Below are 22,223 nucleotides of genomic sequence, written 5' to 3' on the forward strand. Positions count from 1 at the left end.
CGGCCTTGCGATCTGAACGTTCCAGCCATTTGCATTCCGATACAGCTCCTTAGCGGCTGGCGCACCTGGGGCGGCGGAGGCGGGGCCACAGCGTGCGGTGCGGCGGCCGGGGGCGGGGCCGGGACGCCTGGTCTTCGAACCGCAGAGCCCAGCGTTGCGTTCCGGCCCCGGGGCGTGGCCTCGCGCAGGTACGTCGAGCTTCTCGAGTTTCACTGAAACTTTTCCAGCTGCGGGGAAGGCGTGCGCAGAGGCTCCAATTAGGGGCAGGTGGGAGGGTGGCTTTTTCTCCTAGCTGCTAGTGGGACTCTGAGTTTCGAATCGTTGGCGGCGAATTCCCCGCCCGCCGGGTGTCGGAGCTGCTGGAAGGATGCGAAGCCTGAGCGCGGCGTGGCTGCTGGGGGGCGTCATCCTGCTGGGGACCTCTGCCTCCTGCAATCGCACCGTCCTAGGTGAGAAACTTGGCCAAGGAGGGCTCGTGCGGCTAAGGAGCGGGGGTCCTGGGCACCATGGGCAGGTGGGGGAAGAGGGTCAGGTGCGCGAAGGGTGTTCTGCCGCCGCCGCCGCCGCCAACTCCTCCCGACATCCCGCAGCCTCCTCTCGGCGGCTTTGAAGGGGGATCCCTGCACCCTGGGAGCAACCAGCTGGAACTAGCGTGAGAGGGTGAAGTCTACGGAGGGGAAAGGGAGGGAGCGGAGTGCTCGCTTCTACGGAGTACCCAGAGGGCTTAGCCTCTCTGGCCCCGGTGGGTTTCTTCGCAAACACGAAAATCCTTAAGGAACATTTCGCACACCCTTGAGACTCTTCCGGGCTGGTCCTGCAGGACCCGCGGAGTTAGCGAGTTGATGGCTCAGAGCGGGGTGGCGTGGATGGGAGCCCGCGGCCTGGGAACTTTCTGCTTCGGTTTTTGCAGCCTCCTTCAACTTTTGGAGGCCACTCTTTGGGGTCGGCCCACGGCGTTCAAGACGCCCCCGGGGCCTGCAGCTCCTCTGGCACAGGGCACAGCGGGGGTGTGGAAGTCAGGGCTGGACCCTGCTGGGTTCTTGGGGTGACGAGCGCTCACCCCGAGGTTTAGGCCAGTTGGGCGGATTAAATAAATGGAACTTCTTCGACCCTGCTTTACATTCGACCAAGTGAACTTACGGCCCTGGGTTTCCCCGGCCTTCGCTGGCTGCGGCTCAGGTCTGTAGGCCGGAGGCTGCCCGCCCCAGGAAGGGAACAGCACGGGAGCCGTCCCTGGCGACGCTCAGGTGCCAGCTTGTGCGCCGCAGCCGGGTTCCACGGGTGTGCTGCCCCGGGTGTGCTCGAACTTGTTCGGCTGCGGGTGGAGCCTCCCGGGCGGAGCAGGCCTCCGAGGGCGTAGGCGCTGTTAAGCCTAGTATGGCACTGCTGTGATGCTAAAGGACGCCCCGCTGTTTGGGGCAGCCAGGGTAGCCTTAAAAGGGAAGTTTTAATTTCCCTGCGAAATGTGCAGACCTGTTGTAAAAGGCAGGTTCTCACTTTTATCCTCTTCATAAAGACATTGTAAAAGAGCAAGTCACTGTGAATTTGAATTAGACGGAAGAATGTGATTCTTTTCCGTTTGGAGTTACAGCAAAAGGTATTTTGGTGGATACTTGGAAACTGCACCCCTGGTACACATTTTATTGACAGCATTACCTAATGTAAAATAGTTGTCTGGTGGGAAGCAGCCGCATAGCACAGGGAGATCGGCTAGGTGCTTTGCGATGACCTAGAGGGGTGGGATAGCGAGGGTGGGAGGGAGGGGATATGGGGACATGTGTAAGCATTTGGCCGATTCTCTTTGTTGTGCAATAGAAACTAACACAGTATTGTGAAGCAATTATATTCCAATAAAGATGTATTAAAAATTAAAAAAAAAACAAGAATAAAGGCATTTATTTATTTACAGGAAGTACTGAAACTGTGATGCACGCATGTCCGTTTACCCTTATGTTTTAAACTTATAAACTTAAAATTTAGGAGCAAAGCTTAGTATGTGCAAACAATTTTTTTTTTTTTTTGCGGTACGCGGGCCTCTTACTGCTGTGGCCTCTCCCGTTGCGGAGCACAGGCTCCGGACGCGCAGGCTCAGCGGCCATGGCTCACGGGCCCAGCCGCTCCGCGGCATACGGGATCTTCCCGGACCGGGGCACGAACCCGTGTCCCCTGCATTTAAAAAAAAAAAATATGTGGATGTTGATGATTCGTCTGTTTTATGATTCAAACGGTTCCTATAGGAAGCTTGCCCGAGTGTCTGGCTTGTTCTTGTTTACAAAGTGAGGGGCTGGGGGGGATTCCTGAAGTACAAGGGGGACTTACTTTAACAACAACAACAAAAATCAAGTTACTTGTTAACCAGAAGTATTGCACTTTTTTTTTTCCTCCACATATTTTTACTCCTTTGCAGGGAAACTGTCCTAAAGGGTCAGTTAAGTAACAGCGAGACTTTAGGTAGACGGAGCTTTCCTCACAACTTGAAGCTAGATTGATTTTGACTAAGAAACAGGCCATCACCAGTGTTTCTGCCCTTTAGCACCTGTCTTTGCTTACCCTCTTTGGTTCGACCCTAAGGTGTGCCCCTCAGTTTGCAGCAGGACACATCCTAGGTTTGATTTTTCTTCTCCAAGATTTTTCCCCAAATGACTGCCTTATGGAAGGGAACTCAGCCTAGAGTGTAACCTTCTCATTTTACAGATACGGGCCACTGAATTGAGGAATGAGGGGCAAGGAAAACTGTCCATCAGGCCTCTGCTTTCTTTCTGATCACAACAGTAATCGATAGTTATTTCTGTAAATATGTTTCATCTGTCTCCCCACCAGATCACGTACTCCAGGAGGCCAGGGACCCCTAGCGGCACCTCCATCACCACGGTCCAGCACAGTCTCATTCCCTAAAGGACCTCAGTAAATAGCAAATGAAGAATGAAGTGAAGGGACTTACCCAGAGTGACCTGGTGGTTGATGGCAGTTCAGCATTTAAGTCGGCTTCTTTCAGGCACTTCTTTCCACCGTGTCACGAACCTGAGAAGTCCCCTGTAATGCAGTCATTCCATTTTTCTTTTGGAGACTGAAACTTGTGTTCTTTTTGTAATTGGTTTTTAATTATACAAGCTGTATGTGATCACTGTAAAGGAAAAATGAGTCCAAAAAAAGGGTTGCATTAATTAAATCACCCTCAGTATCCAAAGCACTGCTAACATTTTGGTTTCCAGCCTTTCTCATGCTTTCATACATCCGTGCATAAAATACATATTCACAGAGAAATTTTTTTGTACAAGTATGTGTTTATATAAACATCAGTAGCATATCAGTAAATATAAAACATTTTTAATGACTCTAAAATGTTGTCAATGGATGTATTATAATTTTTAATTGGTCCTCTGTTCATAGACACATGGGCACATGGTTTTGTAATAGTAATAGTAAACACTGGCTGACTTCCAGTGTTTTGTAATAAGAGAGAACACATAGAACATGAAGATGGGACTGTTTGGTCGTCTTCCTGGCCTTGTAGTTACTAATTAACCTTGATAGGCAATGTTTTAGTGAAGTCTGTGTTTGTCTTTCTTATGGTTTTATTAGCTGGACAAGTGTTGAGAGGAAAACAGTTCATCCTGAAAGAACACGAGAAAGTTGACTAAAGTGTACCTAGAGAAGGGGTACCAAGCAACTGAAGCTTTTATTTTTTTTGATCTGTGCTCCCAAAGGTCGGAGCAAAAGAAGATTTGGGGTGAGGAGGATAGTAGGGGAAAGAACACAAGAGGAGAGTTTAAACAAATAAAGTAGCTGCTCTGTACTTGCTTTGGTTGGGAGGGTGCGCAACAGGAAGATGCTTAATATAACAAAGAACAGGTAGTGTTTTTAAAGTTAAAAGTTTTCCATGCATTTTTACCCCAAAATTGTACAAATCAGAAGAGTTAAAAAGAAAGCGAAACATCCCCTCTTCTCTGCCCTCTTCACTCTCAACAGACTTTTCTATGCAGAAATATATGTATTTTGTAACAATAGAAGGATCATACTGTACATTCTGTCCTACAGTTATTTTTTTTTAACCTAGTAGATCTATTCATGGTCAGTATAAAAAAAAATCTGTCCATACTTGTGTAGAGGGAATATTATTCATTGTATAAATCCCATAAATTATTGAACTAGCCTTTTTTGTTTTTCGATGGTCATTGAAACTAACATTTTTGTTTTACCATGGTAAACAATATTCTAGTAAATATTCTTGTACATAGTGTTTTTGTGCACTTTAGCTAGTATACATGCAGGACTAATTCCTAGCAATAAATTGATGAGTCATAGGGCAAGCACACTGAAAATTTTGATGTTTTTGCCAAATTGCCCTCCAAATAGGTTGTACCAATTTATACTCCTTTGAAAAAGTAATCCAAACAACATAGAAGGGTGTGAAGTAAAAAAAAGTAAGTTTCCCCTCCCTATCCATTTTACTCTATAGAGATGGCCGTTGTTTATAGTTTAGTGGGTATTTTTCTAGACTTCAGATTTGCAAACAAATTATAATTTTGTTATATAGATGGAAGCATATTATTCTGCCAGTTGCTTTTTTTCAATGGACATATTGTGACTCTCTTTCCATTTCAATGCTTATTAAGTAGTGTAGTGTCTGCTATTAATGCTAGGGACTGTGCTGAGGATATGGTAAGTTAGGAATGGTGGTTGATGAACGTTGCTTATTTCCTGTTTGTTTGTAATTGGGGTGGGGGGATGATGCCTTGAGCACCAGTGGGTGCGTATTCTTGTGTACTTGGGCAAGTATTGTTGATTACAGGTCCCAAATGGAGAATGCTTTTGTGTGTTTAAACTTTATGTGTGTTTAAACTTCATATGTACATTTAATTTCATCTTCACTCTCGAAAATAGAAATGATTTTGTCTGGTGTACGGATGGGTTATAGAGTTGGAAGCTGGAATAGCATCAGTTCTAGACAAGTTCTGTGAGTTGGGGTGACTGGGATAGGATGCTGTACGAGGTAAAAGTCTGTGCACTGTGCTGAAAGGGCTTCAGGGAACTTTGAGCAGCATCTTGACATGTACCAGTGTTAGAACTGACCAGTGTTATACCAAGCGGCATGCTGCTTGTGTGCTCTGCCACTGGTACAATGAACATAGCTAATATGACTGGTATTTCAGATTGAGATCATTCAAGGTCGTATGTTGGAATATTCTCAGGAAATTTTTCTTTCTCTCTCTCTCTTTGAATCCTTCCCTAACTTTTTGTAGTATTTCTTGCTCTTCCCCCCCTCCCCTTTATTTTAGTACTCTTATTTAAAATAGATTTTTATCTCTCTTTACATGAACCTTCCTGACCTGGCGTGTGTTTATTTTTATGGGAAACTTTAGACATGTGAAAGTAGAATATTACAGTGAATCCCAGGTACCTCTCCCTCAGCCTTAACAATGATGCCCCAGCCTCCTTCCTGCCCTCCTTCCTGTGTTATTCTTTAACAGCTTTCAGATACAATTTGCAGACCATACAATTCACCTATTCCAAGTCTACAATTCAGTGCATTTTAGAATATTCACAGTTGTCTATCCATTACCACAATCAACTTTAGAATATTTTTATTGCCCCATAAGAACATCCCACTCCCCACCCCACCCCCGCTCTTAGCCATCACCCCCCAATTTGCCCCATTCCCCAGCTCCTGGCAACCACTAATCTACTTTTTGTCTGTGGATTTGCCCATTCAGGACATTTATTATAAATGGAATCATACAATACACATTCCTTTGTGACTGACTTCTTTCAAAAGCATAATCTTCTCAAGGTTCATCTGTATTGTAGCACGTATCAGTTCTTCATTTCCTTTTATTGCTAAATAATGTTCCATTGTATGCGTATACCATATTTTGTCTACCCATTCATCAGTTGATGGACATTTTGTTATTTCTGCTTTGGGGCTTTTATGAATAATGCTGTTATGAACATTCCTGTATAAGTTTCTGTTTGAACACGTGTTTTAATTTGTCCTGGATGTGTACTTAGGAGTAGGAATGAATGGGTCACATGGCAACTCTATGGTGAACCATTTCAGGAACTGTCAACTTATTTGCACAGTGACTGCATCACTTTACATTCCCACCAGCAGCACCTGAGGGTTCCCCTCCTTGCGTTATTTTGAAATAAATCCAGATATAATTTCATCTTAAAATATTTCAGTATGTATTCATAAAAGATGGCCATTTCCTTTTCAAACATCACCACATAATAACCACTGACAAAAATTGTGTAATATAATCAAATACTCAGTGTTCATATTTCTAATTGTTTCATAAGTGTCATAAATACTATATTAATAGTTTGTTTGAATCAGGATCCAAACAGGGTCCACACATTACATAAGGTTAATATTGTCTTTTAATTTATGGGCCCTACCTCCACACCTCTTTCTGGGTTTTTGCCTTGTAATTTATATTTTGAAGAAATGAGGTCCTTATCCTGCAGCAGTTTCCACAGCCTGGATTTTGCTAATGACATTCTTATGTTATTGAACATGTCCTATTGTCCCCTTTATTTCTATTAATTTGGCTGTTGGATCCAGGGGCTTGTTCAGATGAGGGTTCGTTCGATCGGTCGTTTGTTGCAAGATCACTTCATAGGTACTTCTTCCCTTCGGAGGCAGATAACGTCTGGTTATCATGTTTGTGATGTGGGTAACTCCGGACAATCAATGCTTAGATTTTCTTCCCTTTTATAAAGCAAGTTATGTAATTTTGTTTGTTTGTCTTGGTACCAAGGGAAAAAAATTGAGTCTTTTTGTGGTAATTAGAAAATCTTGGTGGCTCCATTCTGTAGAAACGCAGTCTGACTCATTGACTTGGTCTCTGGTGGGCTGTTTCTGGGCTGGGTGTCCCAGCTCTCTGAATGGAAGAGTCCTCAGAACAGGGGTCCACTGTCCAGTCACCAGCTTTGCCACACCTGCCTCTCCGGAGAGCCGGTAACCGCTTTTCAAACCAATGGAGAATTTATAGGATTCTCTTACACCTCTGAAAGTCTTCCAGAACATGTTAATATTAATACAAATAAATATATAAATTATTAGAGGAGGGGCTAGTTCAAAGCGGGGGTGTTAAAATGGTAAAACTTTACATTTAAAATTTTCTGTTTGAGAACAGACGTGTGGAATCCGCACAGGTTAGGTTGGTCTCAATAGACTCCAGCGTGTGACCTCACGTCGGTCTCCGAGGCTATGTGATATAGGGGTTAGAACCAGGGAGTCTAGAAACGGACTGCCTTGGGTTGAATCCTGACTCTCCAACCTAACAACTGTTCAGCCTTGGAAAATTTACTCAGTTTTTTCAAGCTTCAGTTTATGCATCTAGAAAATGTAGCTCTAATAATAGTACCTCCTCATAAGGTGTTGTGAACGTGAAGTAAGCTAATACACGTGAAGTGTTGAAAGCAACGCTGGACACACGATATTAAGCGTGTATGTCCTGGAATCCCCTGCCGGCGTCTGTGTGGTTTGGGTACTAACTGGGTCAGGCTAGAGCTCTAAAGACATGAGCTGCGCTCTTGATTCTCCTTCCTTTTTTTCATCGGTAGGGCTAGCTGAGCTTTTCAATCCACCCCATGTGCGAGGTCCAGGGCTCTGCCAGGGACCATGGGGATAAGGAAGTTAGGAATTAAGGATAAAGGAATTAGGACAGTCCTGGAATTAAACCTGTAATCTCACACAGCGACTCTTGCCATTTTGACTCCTGGAGCAAGTTCCAGACATTACCAGTCTATAAATATGTCGTTACTATTCTCTTGTGGTGTGTAAAATCGGTCACTCTGCTAAACTGGTTGTGAAAAACATGTAAGTGGGTCATGTAATCAATGTAGAAGGTGGTGACTGGATTTCACAAGAATGGAACAGAATACAATAGAAAGTATTAGAGTGTACCCTGCGCAATAAGGCTAATTATTATTTTGTGAAACTTTTTTTCCATTATGGTTATATGTATCAGAACTGGGTTACCATATAGAATATATTTCTTACTGTGGGTTATGGTCAAGCTTTGAAGATCACTGTAATATGTAGGCATATTATTTTATTTTATTATTTTTTATTATTATTATTTTTTTGCGGTACGTGGGCCTCTCACTGTTGTGGCCTCTCCCGTTGCGGAGCACAGGCTCCGGACGCGCAGCCTCAGCGGCCATGGCTCACGGGCCCAGCCGCTCCGCGGCATGTGGGATCTTCCCGGACCGGGGCACGAACCCGTGTCCCCTGCATTGGCAGGCAGACTCTCAACCACTGCGCCACCAGGGAAGCCCTATTTTATTTTTTAAATTTAGAAATAATTCATGCTCTTTTGAAAAAATTATAAAAGAAATCGGAAGAAGAGATGAGTCTGTCCTAAGTGTGCGAACTTCCTGTGTCTGCCGTAACAAATTGCCGCAAGCTGTTGGTTTCAGTTCGTAAGAACTTTTTTTCTCACAGTTCTGGACGTCAAGAGTCGGAAATCAAGGTGTGGGCGCCTCTCGAGGCTCTAGGGGAGACTCCGTTCCATGCCTCCTCCAGCTACTGGGGGCTGTTAGTATTCCTTGGCATTCCTTAGCTTGTTCCTTGGCTTTACTCCAGTCTCCGCCTCCATTTTCACATTGCTTTCTCCTTTCTGTCTTCCTTCTCTCTCAAATCTCCTTCTGCCTTTCTCTTATAAAGACAATTGTCATTGGACTTAGGGCCCACCTGGATAATCCAGGGTGATCTTCCCATCTCAAGATCCTAATTGCATCTACAAAGACCTTTTTTCTAAATAAGGTAAGGATCACAGATTCTAGGGGTTAGGACATGGACATCTTTTTTGGGGGGCCACCCACTCTGCTAAATGAGAAGTGAAGTATTGATCTCTACACCCTCTCATCCTCCACCCACCGTAATCACTGTCACTTCTTAGTAGGGAAGCCTTAAGAGAAGTGAATAATCCTGCTGAACATGGGTACAAAGGTAGGAGAGGAAAAAATGATGACTAAACATACAAATTATCAGATAAACTTGTGAGTAGGTTGCACATCCTCCCTGGCATACTGTGGTGCCATGGTGAAGGACTGCTCTTCCCCAGAATTAAAGTCAGATCCTTCCATGTCCTCACACTGTCCCTCACGTTCATCCGCAGGTCCATGAGCACTTCATTGGCATAGGCTGGCTATGCCATTGGTTTGTGATTTGTAAAGTTTAATTCATAATATGGGGATGAGAGTGGAAATTGTTAAAGCTTGCCATGTTACTTGCTTAAAAGTCAGAATACAAATTTGTCTGAACAGAAATCATGCACCTATCCGTCCAGTGACCTTGAGGCCGGAAGGCTTGCCTGTCTTCTGACTTCCATGGGAAGGTCTCCAGGAAGCCCACATAGAAGTGGGGGATCCCTGCCCACGGCTGAGGCTGTCCTTGTGGCTGGAGAGGGACTATCTCTGTGCTCCTGAGAATCTCGCCGTGTTGGACTTTGGGCTAGGGAGTGACAGGCAAGGCTGGATCCTGTCTTATGGCCCCAAGTGAGATAGATGGCCATGATGAGAACAGGTAGGAACTAATGGGTGTGGACAGTTTGTAAAAATAAATTGAAATACCGTCACCTTTTTTGAGATTCATAGAAATCAATGTTATCTTCTACACATACTTCACAACCCTCCCATAAAAAATACTTGCTGTAAAAAAAAAAAAAAGCAAGCAAACCAATCCAGACCATAGAAATCCCAGTAATTCCATCACCCAAAGAAAGCACCCATAAGTATTTTGTGTACTCCTCCTCCTGTCTTTTTCCTTTCTCTTCTTTCACACGGCACAGGAAGCTTTCTTCAGCTACGCTGCTCTGGAGAAAGGCAGGGCTGCCGTAACATGCTGTCCGTGCCAGTTGTCTCTCAGTCCCTTTCAGTTCATTCTGCTTCTTTTTCTCCTCAGCTGCTCTCCTCCTTTCCTCTTCTGCCCAAATTTTCAGGTGGCTGTAACGCTTAGCAGCACCATCTTGTCCGTGACCTTCCCACCGGCCCTCCTGTCTTTCCTTGAAGTGATTTTATTTGGACAAACCAGCATTTCTGTGGAAACGTTGATTTCTGTAATGACCCTTGTCTGCCTTGCCTTTCTTGCGCAGGAACCAGTAGACCCTCTAAAGGAAGAAGTCTCATTGGTTACGTTGATAACTCACCTCAGATCACGGGGAGAGGAGCAACAGTGGAACCAGTCTTCTCTGTGGATGAGTCTTCTGCCTCTGTCCTCACTGGAAAACTGACTACTGTCTTTCTTCCAATTGTCTACACGATCGTATTTGCGGTTGGTTTGCCAAGTAATGGCATGGCCCTGTGGGTCTTTCTTTTCCGAACGAAGAAGAAGCACCCTGCTGTGATTTACATGGCCAACCTGGCCTTGGCGGACCTCCTCTCTGTTATCTGGTTCCCTTTGAAGATTGCCTATCACATCCATGGCAACAACTGGATTTATGGGGAATCTCTCTGCAAGGTACTCATTGGCTTTTTCTACGGCAACATGTACTGCTCCATCCTCTTCCTGACCTGTCTCAGTGTGCAGAGATACTGGGTCATCGTGAACCCCATGCTGTACCCCATGAAGAAGGCGAGCATTGCCATCAGTGTCTCCCTGGGAATATGGCTGCTGATTCTGCTGGTTACTATCCCCTTATACGCTGTGAAGCAGACCCTCTACATTCCAGCCCTTAACATCACGACCTGTCATGATGTTTTGCCAGAGGCGGTGTTGGTGGGGGACATGTTCAATTATTTCCTCTCTCTGGCCATCGGAGTCTTTCTGTTCCCAGCCTTCCTTACGGCCTTTGCCTATGTGCTGATGATCCGGACCCTCCAATCTTCTGCCTTGGATAAAAACTCAGAAAAGAAGAGGCAGAGAGCCATCAAGCTCATCGTCACTGTCCTGGCCATGTACCTGATCTGCTTCACTCCTAGTAACCTTCTGCTCGTGGTGCATTACTTCCTGATTAAAAACTGGGGCCAGAGCCACGTCTATGCCCTGTACCTCATAGCCCTCTGCCTCTCCACCCTCAACAGCTGCATTGACCCCTTTGTCTATTACTTCATTTCACAAGACATCAGGGATCACGCAAAGAATGCTCTGCTTTGTCGGAGCGTCCGTACTGTAAAGCAGATGCAAATATCCCACACATCAGTCAAATTCTCTAGGAAATCCAGCTCTTACTCTTCAAGTTCAACCAGTGTTAAAACCTCCTATTGAGTTTTCCAGCTCCTCGGATGGAAGTTAGGCAGGGGGATTTGGAACCTGATTAACATTATGGGGATGCTTCTGTTGTTTCCCAACCATGTGGGTTTCACCACATACCCTGTATATGCAACAGCTCCCAGGATTGCTGGGAGCTTCCCTGTTTGCATAAGGAAAGTCCCCCAAATTAACATAGATGTCAGTTTCAGAATTCCTCTACTCAGGTGCTCCTGGAAACGGAACTGATTGGAAGCAGACTTTTCAGAAGGTGGAGAAAAGACAGAAACCCAGTGACTTGCAAAGACTAGTATTGGCGTGAAGACCAAGTTCTTAGCTAAAACTACATTTTACATCTGGGGTCAGTCACAACCATGTTAGGGCTTCAGGGCCCTCAGAGATGATTGGTCCAATTGACTGGCTTTAAGGATAAGGAAACTAAAGAGGTGAGGGAGCTGCCCAGAATTAGGTTTCCAACCAATGGCAATAAGTTAGGACTGGACAGTTTTGAATGATCAGTGGGGTTCTTGTACCACCTCATCAAAATCCTTGTGGATCAGGCTTCCCTGGTGGCACAGTGGTTGAGAGTCCACCTGCCGATGCAGGGGACACGGGTTCGTGCCCCAGTCCGGGAAGATCCCACATGCCGCGGAGCGGCTGGGTCCGTGAGCCATGGCCGCTGAGCCTGCGCGTCCGGAGCCTGTGCGCCGCAATGGGAGAGGCCACAACAGTGAGAGGCCTGCGTACCGAAAAAAAAAAAAAAATCCTTGTGGATCTTGTTGAAAAATGCAGATTCATTATACTCAGGAATCAGAGCTCAGAGTCTGGGGACAGGGCCCAGGAACCTTCATTTTAACAAGATTTTCGTGCACTCCAAACTTTGGGAACTATTGGTCTGGGTACTGCTTCGACTTGACAAGGGGCCGTGGCAGTTTCTGAAAAGAGAAGCAAACAGGATGTTGTGTGTCTCTTTTATGTTCAGCTTATAATGAATTCTGTTTGTTGACTTATTGGGACTTTCAATTATTTATCAATCCTTTGAGCTTTTGTGTATATCATTATCACTTCGAGGAAAATACATCAAGGATTTTAAATGTAGAAAAATAAATTTTGTGTAACTCTTTACTGACTTCAATGAAATCTTCAGGTTGTCTGAATAATAGATTGTTTCACAACTAGGAATAGTGTTTACCACTTAGTATTTTAAAAAATTGTTGGGGCTTCCCTGGTGGCGCAGTGGTTGAGAATCCGCCTGCTAATGCAGGGGACACGGGTTCGAGCCCTGGTCCGGGAAGATCCCATATGCCACGGAGCAACTAAGCCCGTGCGCCACAACTACTGAGCCTGCGCATCTGGAGCCTGTGCTCCGCAACAGGAGAGGCCACGATAGTGAGAGAGAGGCCCGCGCACCGCGATGAAGAGTGGCCCCCGCTCGCCGCAAATGGAGAAAGCCCTCGCACAGAAACGAAGACCCAACACAGCCAAAAATAAATATAAAATAAATAAATAAATTAAAAAAAAATTATTGTTGGACTATTTATTGCCAGTTTTGTTGACTTGTTATCAAATATGAAATTATAAAGCTGTCACTGGGTTTGAACCACATCCGTTTGGAAAAGAACTTCTGAAATAGAAGTGATTTGCAATGTATTTAAAGAGGTACTTGACTCCAAGCTGACTTTATACAACTGGTGTATTTGTGACCTTTTAAAATAATTGTTCTATTGTATGATTGATTTATAAATAACACATGACTTATTTTTTACAACTTATCTCTGAATTATGTGGCTTTTGCTTTCATTTTTGTTTTCGAGGGAGGGAGTGAGAGAAGGGAAGCAAAGGCATCACTCTTCTAAGAAGAAATGTAAGTGATTCTCACATCTTATTTTTTACGTAAATAGGGCCATATTATACACATTGGTCTGTGATAATTGTTTTTCTTTTAACCACATTTTAGAATTCTTTCCATGTCTGCATCTATGAATTGACCTCCATTTTTAAAGGATACAGACTACTTAATATCTTGGATATATTGTGACGTTTTAGTCATTTAGTTATTTCCTACCTATGGCTCCTGAAATTGTTTCTTTCTCTCCCTCTTTTTTTTTTTCTTCCTCTTTTAAAACAGTGCTGGGCTTCCCTGGTGACGCAGTGGTTAAGAATCTGCCAGCCAGTGCAGGGGACACAGGTTCGAGCCCTGGTCTGGGAAGATCCCACATGCCACGGAACAACTGAGCCCACGTGCCACAACTACTGAGCCTGTGCTCTAGAACCCATGAGCCACAACTGCTGAGCCCACGTGCCATAACTACTGAAGCCCTCACACCTAGAGCGTGTGCTCCCCAACAAGAGAAGCCACCACAATGAGAAGCCTGTGCGCCACAGTGAAGAGTAGCCCCCACTCACCACAACTAGAGAAAGCCTGCGCACGGCAACAAAGACCCAACGCAACCAAAAATAAAATTAATTAATTAATTAACTAATTAAAAAAAAAAAACAGTGCCTCATTGAACATCTGTGTGTAGACATCTTTGTGAGTATTTCTGTAGGATGAGGTCCTGAAAATAGAATGGCCAGGTCAAAAGTTATCGATGCCCATTTAAAATTTTGGTAACACTTGCCAAATGGCCTTCAGTAATTTATACTTCTACCAAAACGTATGTTTGCACCTACTTCCTGAAATGCTCATCCATCAATCTTCTTTTTTTTTTTTTTCTTTTTTTGCGGTACGCGGGCCTCTCACTGTTGTGGCCTCTCCCATTGCAGAGCACAGGCTCCGGACGTGCAGGCTCAGCGGCCATAGCTCACGGGCCCAGCCGCTCCGCGGCATGTGGGATCCTCCCGGACCGGGGCACGAACCCGCGTCCCCTGCATCGGCAGGCGGGCTCTCAACCACTGCGCCACCAGGGAAGCCCCGCCAATCTTTTGAAATGTTACCAATCTAATAGGAAAAAATCTCATTGTTATTTTACTTTGTATTGAAGCAGCACAGCTTAGTGGCTGCCAGGCAGGGCTGAATTCTGACTCCATTATTTCTTTGTTTTATTTAACTTAGGGAAGATGCTTCTCTGTGCTTCAGTTTCCTCATTTGTAAAATGAGGATAATAGTATCTTATAGAGTTATTAGGATTAAGTGTTTGGCACATATATGCTCATAAATTTTATGTAGCATTATTACTGTTACTCCCTAACTACTGATGTGATCTCATTTCTGATTTGCCCCCTTTCACTTCAGTGCCGGATACACCCTGCCTTCCTCGCTGGCTCTGCTTTCAGTCTCATAGCAGGCTGTCTCATAGTGGGGTTCCCATTTTATAGGTGGGAAAGCAAAAGATGGTGGACACAGGATAAAAGGGAGAGGAAACAAATGGCTCTCAGGGGCCCTGCAGATGGTCTGTGGGCTCATCCAATGGAAAACATTTTTTTGGTATTTGCTATTTTTTAAGTGATTTTTTAAAATTAATTAATTATTTTTGGCTGTGTTGGGTCTTTGTTGCTGCGCGCAGGCTTTCTCTGGTTACGGTGAGTGGAGGCTACTCTTCGTTGCAGTACGCAGGCTTTCCATTGCGGTGGCTTCTCTTGTTGCGGAGCACGGGCTCTAGGCACGCGGGCTTCAGTAGTTGTGGCACGTAGGCTCAGTAGTTGTGGCACGTAGGCTCAGTAGTTGTGGCTCACAGGCTCTAGAGCGCAGGCTCAGTAGTTGTGACGCACGGGCTTAGTTGCTCTGCAGCATGTGGGATCTTCCCAGACTAGGGATCGAACCCGTGTCCCCTGCACTGGCAGGCGGATCCTTAACCACTGCGCCACCAGGGAAGTCCCTACTATTTCTTTTTTTTGCGGTACGCGGGCCTCTCACTGTTGCGGCCTCTGCCGTTGCGGAGCACAGGCTCCAGACGCGCAGGCGCAGCGGCCATGGCTCACGGGCCCAGCCGCTCCGCGGCATGTGGGATCTTCCCGGACCGGGGCACGAACCCGTGTCCCCGCATTGGCAGGCGGACTCTCAACCACTGCGCCACCAGGGAAGCCCCCTGCTATTTGCTGATGGTTAAAAAAATCAAACTGAATAAAAATATATAAAATAAAAAAATTTTACTTCTTTGCTACTCATGCCCATTCTTATTTCTCAGAGGGAACTAATTTTTATAATTTATAGAAAGTATATGTATTTTATATGTATGTTATACTCTTAAAATAAGAATGAATATGTATGTGTATGTAAATACATATGTGCATGTATATGTCAACTTCTAAATCAGTTCATGTGGATCTTCCTCATTATTTTCAGTGACTAGGTAGTATTCCGTGCACGGGTGATCATAATTTAATCACTACCTATCGAAGAAATATTTTTCTTGGTTCATTTTCACCAAGTCTGTGAATCTACATTAAAAAGTGTAAAAAAAAAAAGATTTGGGAAATAGAATCGTGAGTGTTTGTTTGCTAAAGCAAATTCTTTTCCAATCATGTTTGTTTCTTTTGCCTTTGAGGAGTGACTCACAAAGGTCTTGTTCTACCTGAATCAGGCCCCTGACGGGAGGGAGGAGGAACTCTGAACCTGAGCTTGGAAATGCCCTGCATGTTCTTGTCTTTGCTCTGTGCCCCCAGTCTTAGTGCACTCTGATTTTTCTAAACTATCTGAATACTTGAATGTTGCACTCCTTTGGCTCCATTGACTAAAGGAGAGCTCTCTTAATTTGAAAGTGAATGTGGATTGTCCCACTGTGCGGGACACATGTTAAACTGGCTTGATTGGAGTTGTTTGGGCATTTCTCTGTATGTCATTTCAGTCATTTGTAGCAGGAGTTTCAGAGGTAATTAATTTCCCAGTTATCAAGATTTCATAAATCCTAGGGCTATAATCTCATCAGTATGCACAGTTTACTGATTACAACTTTGTTCCTGTAGCTTTAACCCTCTGGAGGCCCTTGGAGGACTGGAATGTATTACCAAATCAGAGGTACAGTTCATCATACTGTTCCCAGGTCTCATCGATTAAAACCATGGGTCTGCTGCAGAGCTTGGATGTTGTCTTAAAAAGCGAAGTTTCTGATTTCGCAGTAGTCAAAGGATGTGTCTAGTCCATCCCCACTCCTCATTCTGAAGGGGAAAAAACCAGACCCTGAGGGACCTGGTCCTCCATTTTATCCAAAGCCTCGGAATGTCACTGAGATGGTTGTTTAAATGTAAATAATTGGAGTCACTCAGGTCACACTTTGGAAATGCCTTTTTTTGAAGGAGAGCGTGACGAATTCTGTGGTTTGGGTATGAGCTGCCTTTGCCTCTACCTGTTGGTCAATCTGTGGAATATTTCCCAGTGTCTGTCTTTATTGGTGAGAAATTAGGCACAACCAGTTCTGCACCGCCTCCTGCAGAAAACACAGCCTTAGCCTGTGGGCTCCACGAACTCTAGTTAAGCCATCAGCACCCAGCAAGTGTGAGTGGTTCATTCACTCATCCCACAATGATTGCAACATTGTTGCCTTATTAACTGCAAAGAATTAAATCAGGATTCCCACATTAGCAACATTCTAACTGTGGGATTAATGTTCTCAGTGAAATTAATCAATATTAAAAAAAAAAATCCTCCAGTATTTGGGTTAATGGAAGGCCCTTAAAGAAGAGCCTATTCTAAAGCCAGGTCTTGAGAGTGGGAGAAAGTCAAGAAAAACAAAAGGACAAGAAGGCTTAGGAAGGGCCATTATTGTGGCTTCTCTCTTAATATTGTGATGCTTAAACCTTTCAAAAAATAAACCTAAAAATTATAAAAGTAATAAGTGGTTCTTGTAAATAAATCTGAGAATATAAGAGCATATACTGAAAAGTGGACCCATCCACGTCAGAACCTAGTTACTCCCTTTGTGCATCCTTTGAAGTATTTTTTATGCATGGATAAGTGTAAGTACCTATATGCTTCTTTTGAAAAGTAAAAGAGTTATACTATGTATGTTATTTATGCATAATCATTTTCCTCAAAACTTAGTGGCTTAAAGTAACAATAAACCTTTGCTAACTGGTGTAGTTTCTGTGGGTCATGAACTGAGGAGCAGTTTGGCCACGTGGTTCTTGCTTGAGATCTCGCGAGGTGGCAGTCATCTGAAGGCTTGACTGGGGCTGAGGATCCACTTCCAGTGTGTCTTCCTCACAGGGCTGGCACGTTGATGCTGGCTGGTGGCAGGAAGCCTTGGTTCCTCTCCATGAGGGCTTCTCCACAGGCCTGCTCAAGTGATCTCATAACACGAAGGTTGGCCTCCCCGAAAATGAGTGATCCAGAGAACAAGGAGGACCTGCGATGACCTTTAGAACCCAGCCTCAGAAGTCACACCGTCATCTCCACCTTACTCTACTGGTCACACAGACTAAATGCAATTCACTTCGGGAGGGGACTACATAAGAGCATAAAAGCAGGAGTCAAGGATCACTGAGGGCCATGTTGGACGCTGGCTACCACACTGTATATGAACACATCTTGGACATTATTTCCGTATCAGCATTTAGAGATTGACCTCATTATTTTAAATGGTTGTATCCATTGTATGGATATACTATATAAGGAATCCTCCAGCTTTTAGGTTGTTTCCAGATTTTTGCTCTACATATATTGCTCTTCAGGCAATCTTTGGGTGAATATCTTTTTATATCTTTACATACTTGTTCATTCAATATTCTTCCACCATGTACTATATGCCAAGTCATGCTCAAGGCAGTGAGGGACATTGTGGAGAACAAAATAGACAAGATCCCTGTTCTCACTGAGTTGACTTTCTGATTGGTCAGAGACCAGAAATAAGAAAAATATCTACTAGTAGTAAATTTTAAGAGAGGGCAAATGCTAAGAATACTAGGGTTTCAGGGAAGGTTTCAAAGAAGGTGAAATTTAAGTTGCAATATAAAGGACAAGAAAGCCAGCCCTGGGAGGATCCCAAGCAAGGGCTTCATGGGAATGGGTGAGGGGAATAAGTATGAGCAAATAGGTTGGAGAGACAGGCAGGTGCTGGGTAACTGAAGAGATTCGTAAGGGAGTAAGGAGCTTGACTTTCCTTCTAGGTGGGATTCCATAGGATTGTCTTACTGATAGTCACAGGATACGGATTATAGAAGGGCAAGAGGGAAGCAAGAACAATTAGGGAATTCCAGCAACGCAAGCAAGAGATGATGTCGGCTTGAATTCGGGTGATGATAGAAGGGAACTAATTTGGGCTGTGTTTTGAAGGTAGAGTCAAAAGATGTGAGGAAAAGAGAAATCTAGGAATCGAAGATCATAGATTTTTTCTCAGTGGATAATGATGAAATAATTAGGCATGAGCAAGTTTGGAGTTTGAAAGTCAAGAGTTCTGTTTTGGCCAAGACATCTTGAGTTTGAGATGCCTGTCAGACATCCAAGTAGAACCGTTGAGTAGGACATTTGGATATCTGAGTCTGGAATTTTCAGTGATCAGGGTGAGAGATCCAGATTTGAGTCTGCCATATCACTAGCACTTTTAAAGTAAAGGACTTAGCTATTCTAGGCAAGAGAATAGATGAAGAGAAGGGGGCCTGGGACAAAGGCCTTTGACGCTTAAAACTTTTCAAGCAGAGAAGGAGCCAGTAAAAGAGACTGAGAAGGACTGGCCACTGGAGCAGAAAGAAAGTCCAGAGAATCTGTTTTGGGGGAAGCCAAGGGCATGAAGGAGAGAGGTGTCAATCACAGGAAATATTACTAGAGGTCAAGTGAGATAAGAACAGAGAAGTGACTATTGGATCTTATCCATGGAGAACGTTGGTGACCTTGACAAGACCATCAATCTCTATGTTGTGGTGGGGAGAGGAAGCCAGAAGGTTCAAGAAAGAATGAGAAGTAAGGAAGTGAATGCAGTGATGATAGACAATCCTGACAATCCCATACAGCAAGTTTAATTGCAAAAGGGAGCAGAGGACTGTGGGGCAAGAGAGAGTGATTCTGTTATCTTTTTTTTTTTTAAAAAACACTTTTTGGCCCTGCCACGTGGTGTGCAGGATCTTAGTTCCCTGACCAGGGGTCGAATCTGCACCCCCCTGAAGTGGAAGTGGGGAGTTTTAACCACTGGACCACCAGGGAACTCCCTCTGTTATCTTTAGAATGTGGTGATGGGAGTGATCCAGTAGAGAGCAGAGAGATACTGATGGTGGGAGAGACTTTGGATATACTGTATTTCTAGAAGTAGAATTCCTGGGTCAAAGGGTATATATCATTTTGATCAGGATTAATTGCCCTATTGAGATGGCATACCAGTCAGTTTACACACTTGTCAACAGTGTGTGAATGTCTTTGCCTCACACTGTTGTAAACACAGAGATTTCACAGTCTTAAATACTTGCCTATCTAAACTTCACAGATTTTGAGTGTAATCGTCATGCAGAGCTATGAGCACGTTGGGAGAAATGAAACTGTGTCTTTCCTCCTTTATTTACTTTGGGCATATTCTTTTCCTGTCAATCTTCACCACTAAAGCAGTACCACTTGAAAGGTGCTAGCTTTGGGGAAATTTGGTCCCATTTCTCTTTGTATTGTCTCTGAGAGGAAACCTAAAGTATTCTTTTGGGTGGGTCGCAGAAAACTCCTGTTTCATTTGGGACCTCTTTTGTTCTAGAAAGTCCTCTATCATTCTTTCACAGAGAATAGGAGGGCATGGCTGCAGCCCATCCACCTGATACCTAATAGCTTGGAGTCTGAGCCCTGGGCCCTGGCCAGCTCACCTGCAGATGAGGGATTAATCCTCAGCATCACCAGGTCTTGGCTGTCATCTGAGTACCTTACTCCAGCTTCAGCATGTAGCCTGGGGTGCGTGACTTCAGTGCATAAAAGAGTTTAATTAGAGCTTCTGTGTAGCACTGGCTAGACTTAATTACCTAATCCCCCGACAGAGTAGTTTAGCCAAGATCTTGTGTTCAGAGCTCTTTCAGAAGCTACCTGGGCACTTGGAGGGGACTGTATCTAGTTCTTATTGGTGACAAATTTTCCCTCCAACTAAAGATTTTTGTAGATGGGAGGTTTTGTTTAAAATATAGCTGATTTATCAGAATTTATGGTTTAAAAAGAATTGCAGGGCAAGGAGGGAAATGATAATATTTATTCCAATGATAGTTTCTGTTAATTAAAACTAGAATCCTTTTTTTTTCTTTACTTCTTAAAAATTTAATAATTATGGAGAATTTTGTACCCACACAGAAGATGACTGAATTGTATAAGGAAGCTCTAGGTCCACGTACCCATCGCTCAGTCCCAACAACCATCAACCCTTCAATTCTGCCCCTTTCAGCACCACCCCATTTATTCTGAAGCAAGTCTCAGAAATCATATTATTTCACTTGTAAATGTTTCAGTGATTCTAAAAGAAAAGGAGTTTAAAAATCATACCTCAAAAATAAGCAATTCTTTAATATCAAATATCCTGTCAGTGTTCAAATTTCTACTTGTCTCAAATGTCATACTGGGTTTTTTTTTTTTTTTTTTTTTTTAAAGGGCATATGCGTTTTTGTTTTTTTTTAAAGAAGATGTTGGGAGTAGGGGTTTATTAATTAATTAATTAATTTTTGCTGTGTTGCGTCTTCATTTCTGTGCAAGGGCTTTCTCTAGTTGTGGCAAGCGGGGGGCCACTCTTCATCGCGGTGTGCGGGCCTCTCACTATCGCGGTCTCTCTTGTTGTGGAGCACAGGCTCCAGACGCGCAGGCTCAGTAGTTGTGGCTCACGGGCTTAGTTGCTCTGCAGCATGTGGGATCCTCCCAGACCAGGGCTCGAACCTGTGTCCCCTGCATTGGCAGGCTGATTCTCAACCACTGCGCCACCAGGGAAGCCCGATTTTTTTTTTTTTTAGTTAAAAAAAAAAACCCCTAGAATCCAAATAAAGGTCACACATTGCAATTGATTAATGTCTTTTAAGCCTCTTAATTTATCTTTTTTCTTTTTCCTTCTTGCAATTTATTTGTTGAAGAAAAAACAGGTTATTTGTTGGGAGATTTTCCCACAGTCTGGATTTTGCTAACTGCACTCCATTGGCAATTTAAAAAGCCTACCGTGGGAGAGAAAAGGCTCTTTTGACCCAAGAACTCTGATTATATATCCGTTCATTTTGCACTTTATGGGAAGCAGCTAGGAATACTAAAATCCTTATCACTTTGCTCTTCTATGTAAGGATCTTTTTTTTTTTTTTTTTTTTTTTGATGTACGCAGGCTTCTCACTGTTGTGGCTTCTCCCGTTGCGGAGCACAGGCTCCGGACGTGCAGGCTCAGTGGCCATGGCTCACGGGCCCAGCCGCTTCGCGGCATGTGGGATCCTCCTGGACCGGAGCACAAACCCGTGTCCCCTGCATCGGCAGGCGGACTCCCAACCACTGTGCCACCAGGGAAGCCCCTATGTAGGGATCTTAATGTGCTCCTAAGGACAGGGAAGAGCAGGCCCCAGGCCACTGTCCACACCTGGCTGGCTGTGCCTGGGAATTCCACTCTGACAGGACCCATCCTTAACTGACAGTGTGGACGTTCCACATGTGCCTCTGCTCCCGCACATTCATTCTGGCCTCCCCAGAATGTCCATCATTCTTTAAATCTACAGTTTGGAGCTTTTAATTTTCTTTTTTCAGGTGGGCTGGAATAGTTATTTTAGAAAGAGAGATGTTTCAGTCTCCAGAGCCTATCCTGGAGTTTTTTCTTTCAAGATACTCTTGTGTGTGTTGGACCCTTTCCGACCTGTGTCTGCCCCTCTCTTTTCTTTCAAGTGGTGATTCTCTAGGCCAAGAGCGATCTTGGGCCCAGGGCTGATGGTCCAGGATGCCCTGCGCTGGCTGGTCTGAGGAGAAGCATGAATGGCTTCTGCGTCTTTTTGGGAGTGGTATTCAACTGGCATCTGGGAAGGCATGAGCAAAATTAAATAAAATCTCCTGAGCAGATCTAGGGAGGCCAAGCCACAACTTGAAGGTTCTTCTGGATCTTTCAGCTTGGACAGGAATATGACACCTGAGTGTCTCGAGGTGAGGTGGGAGTGAAGCAGGAGGCCAGGATGGTCACAGGAG

General features: G+C 44.3%; 1 protein-coding gene across 1 annotated transcript; it reads left to right on the plus strand.

Moving 5' to 3' along the window:
• Positions 1-232: 232 nt before the first annotated feature.
• On the plus strand, positions 233-11,687 carry F2RL1 (F2R like trypsin receptor 1). Its single transcript, XM_030846165.2, has 2 exons — positions 233-449; positions 10,104-11,687. The coding sequence occupies exons 1-2, from the start codon at positions 368-370 to the stop codon at positions 11,213-11,215; spliced, it is 1,194 nt and encodes a 397-aa protein (XP_030702025.1). The 5' UTR covers positions 233-367; the 3' UTR covers positions 11,216-11,687.
• Positions 11,688-22,223: the final 10,536 nt, after the last annotated feature.

Source organism: Globicephala melas, chromosome 3, assembly GCF_963455315.2.
Source record: "Globicephala melas chromosome 3, mGloMel1.2, whole genome shotgun sequence".
NCBI lineage: Eukaryota > Metazoa > Chordata > Mammalia > Artiodactyla > Delphinidae > Globicephala > Globicephala melas.

Bases quoted from the DNA above. Each gene is read 5' to 3' on its own strand.
- F2RL1 (XM_030846165.2), top strand. From the start codon at position 368: ATGCGAAGCCTGAGCGCGGCGTGGCTGCTGGGGGGCGTCATCCTGCTG. The intron at 450-10,103 runs GTGAGAAACTTG...TTTCTTGCGCAG, and splicing joins CTGCAATCGCACCGTCCTAG to GAACCAGTAGACCCTCTAAA.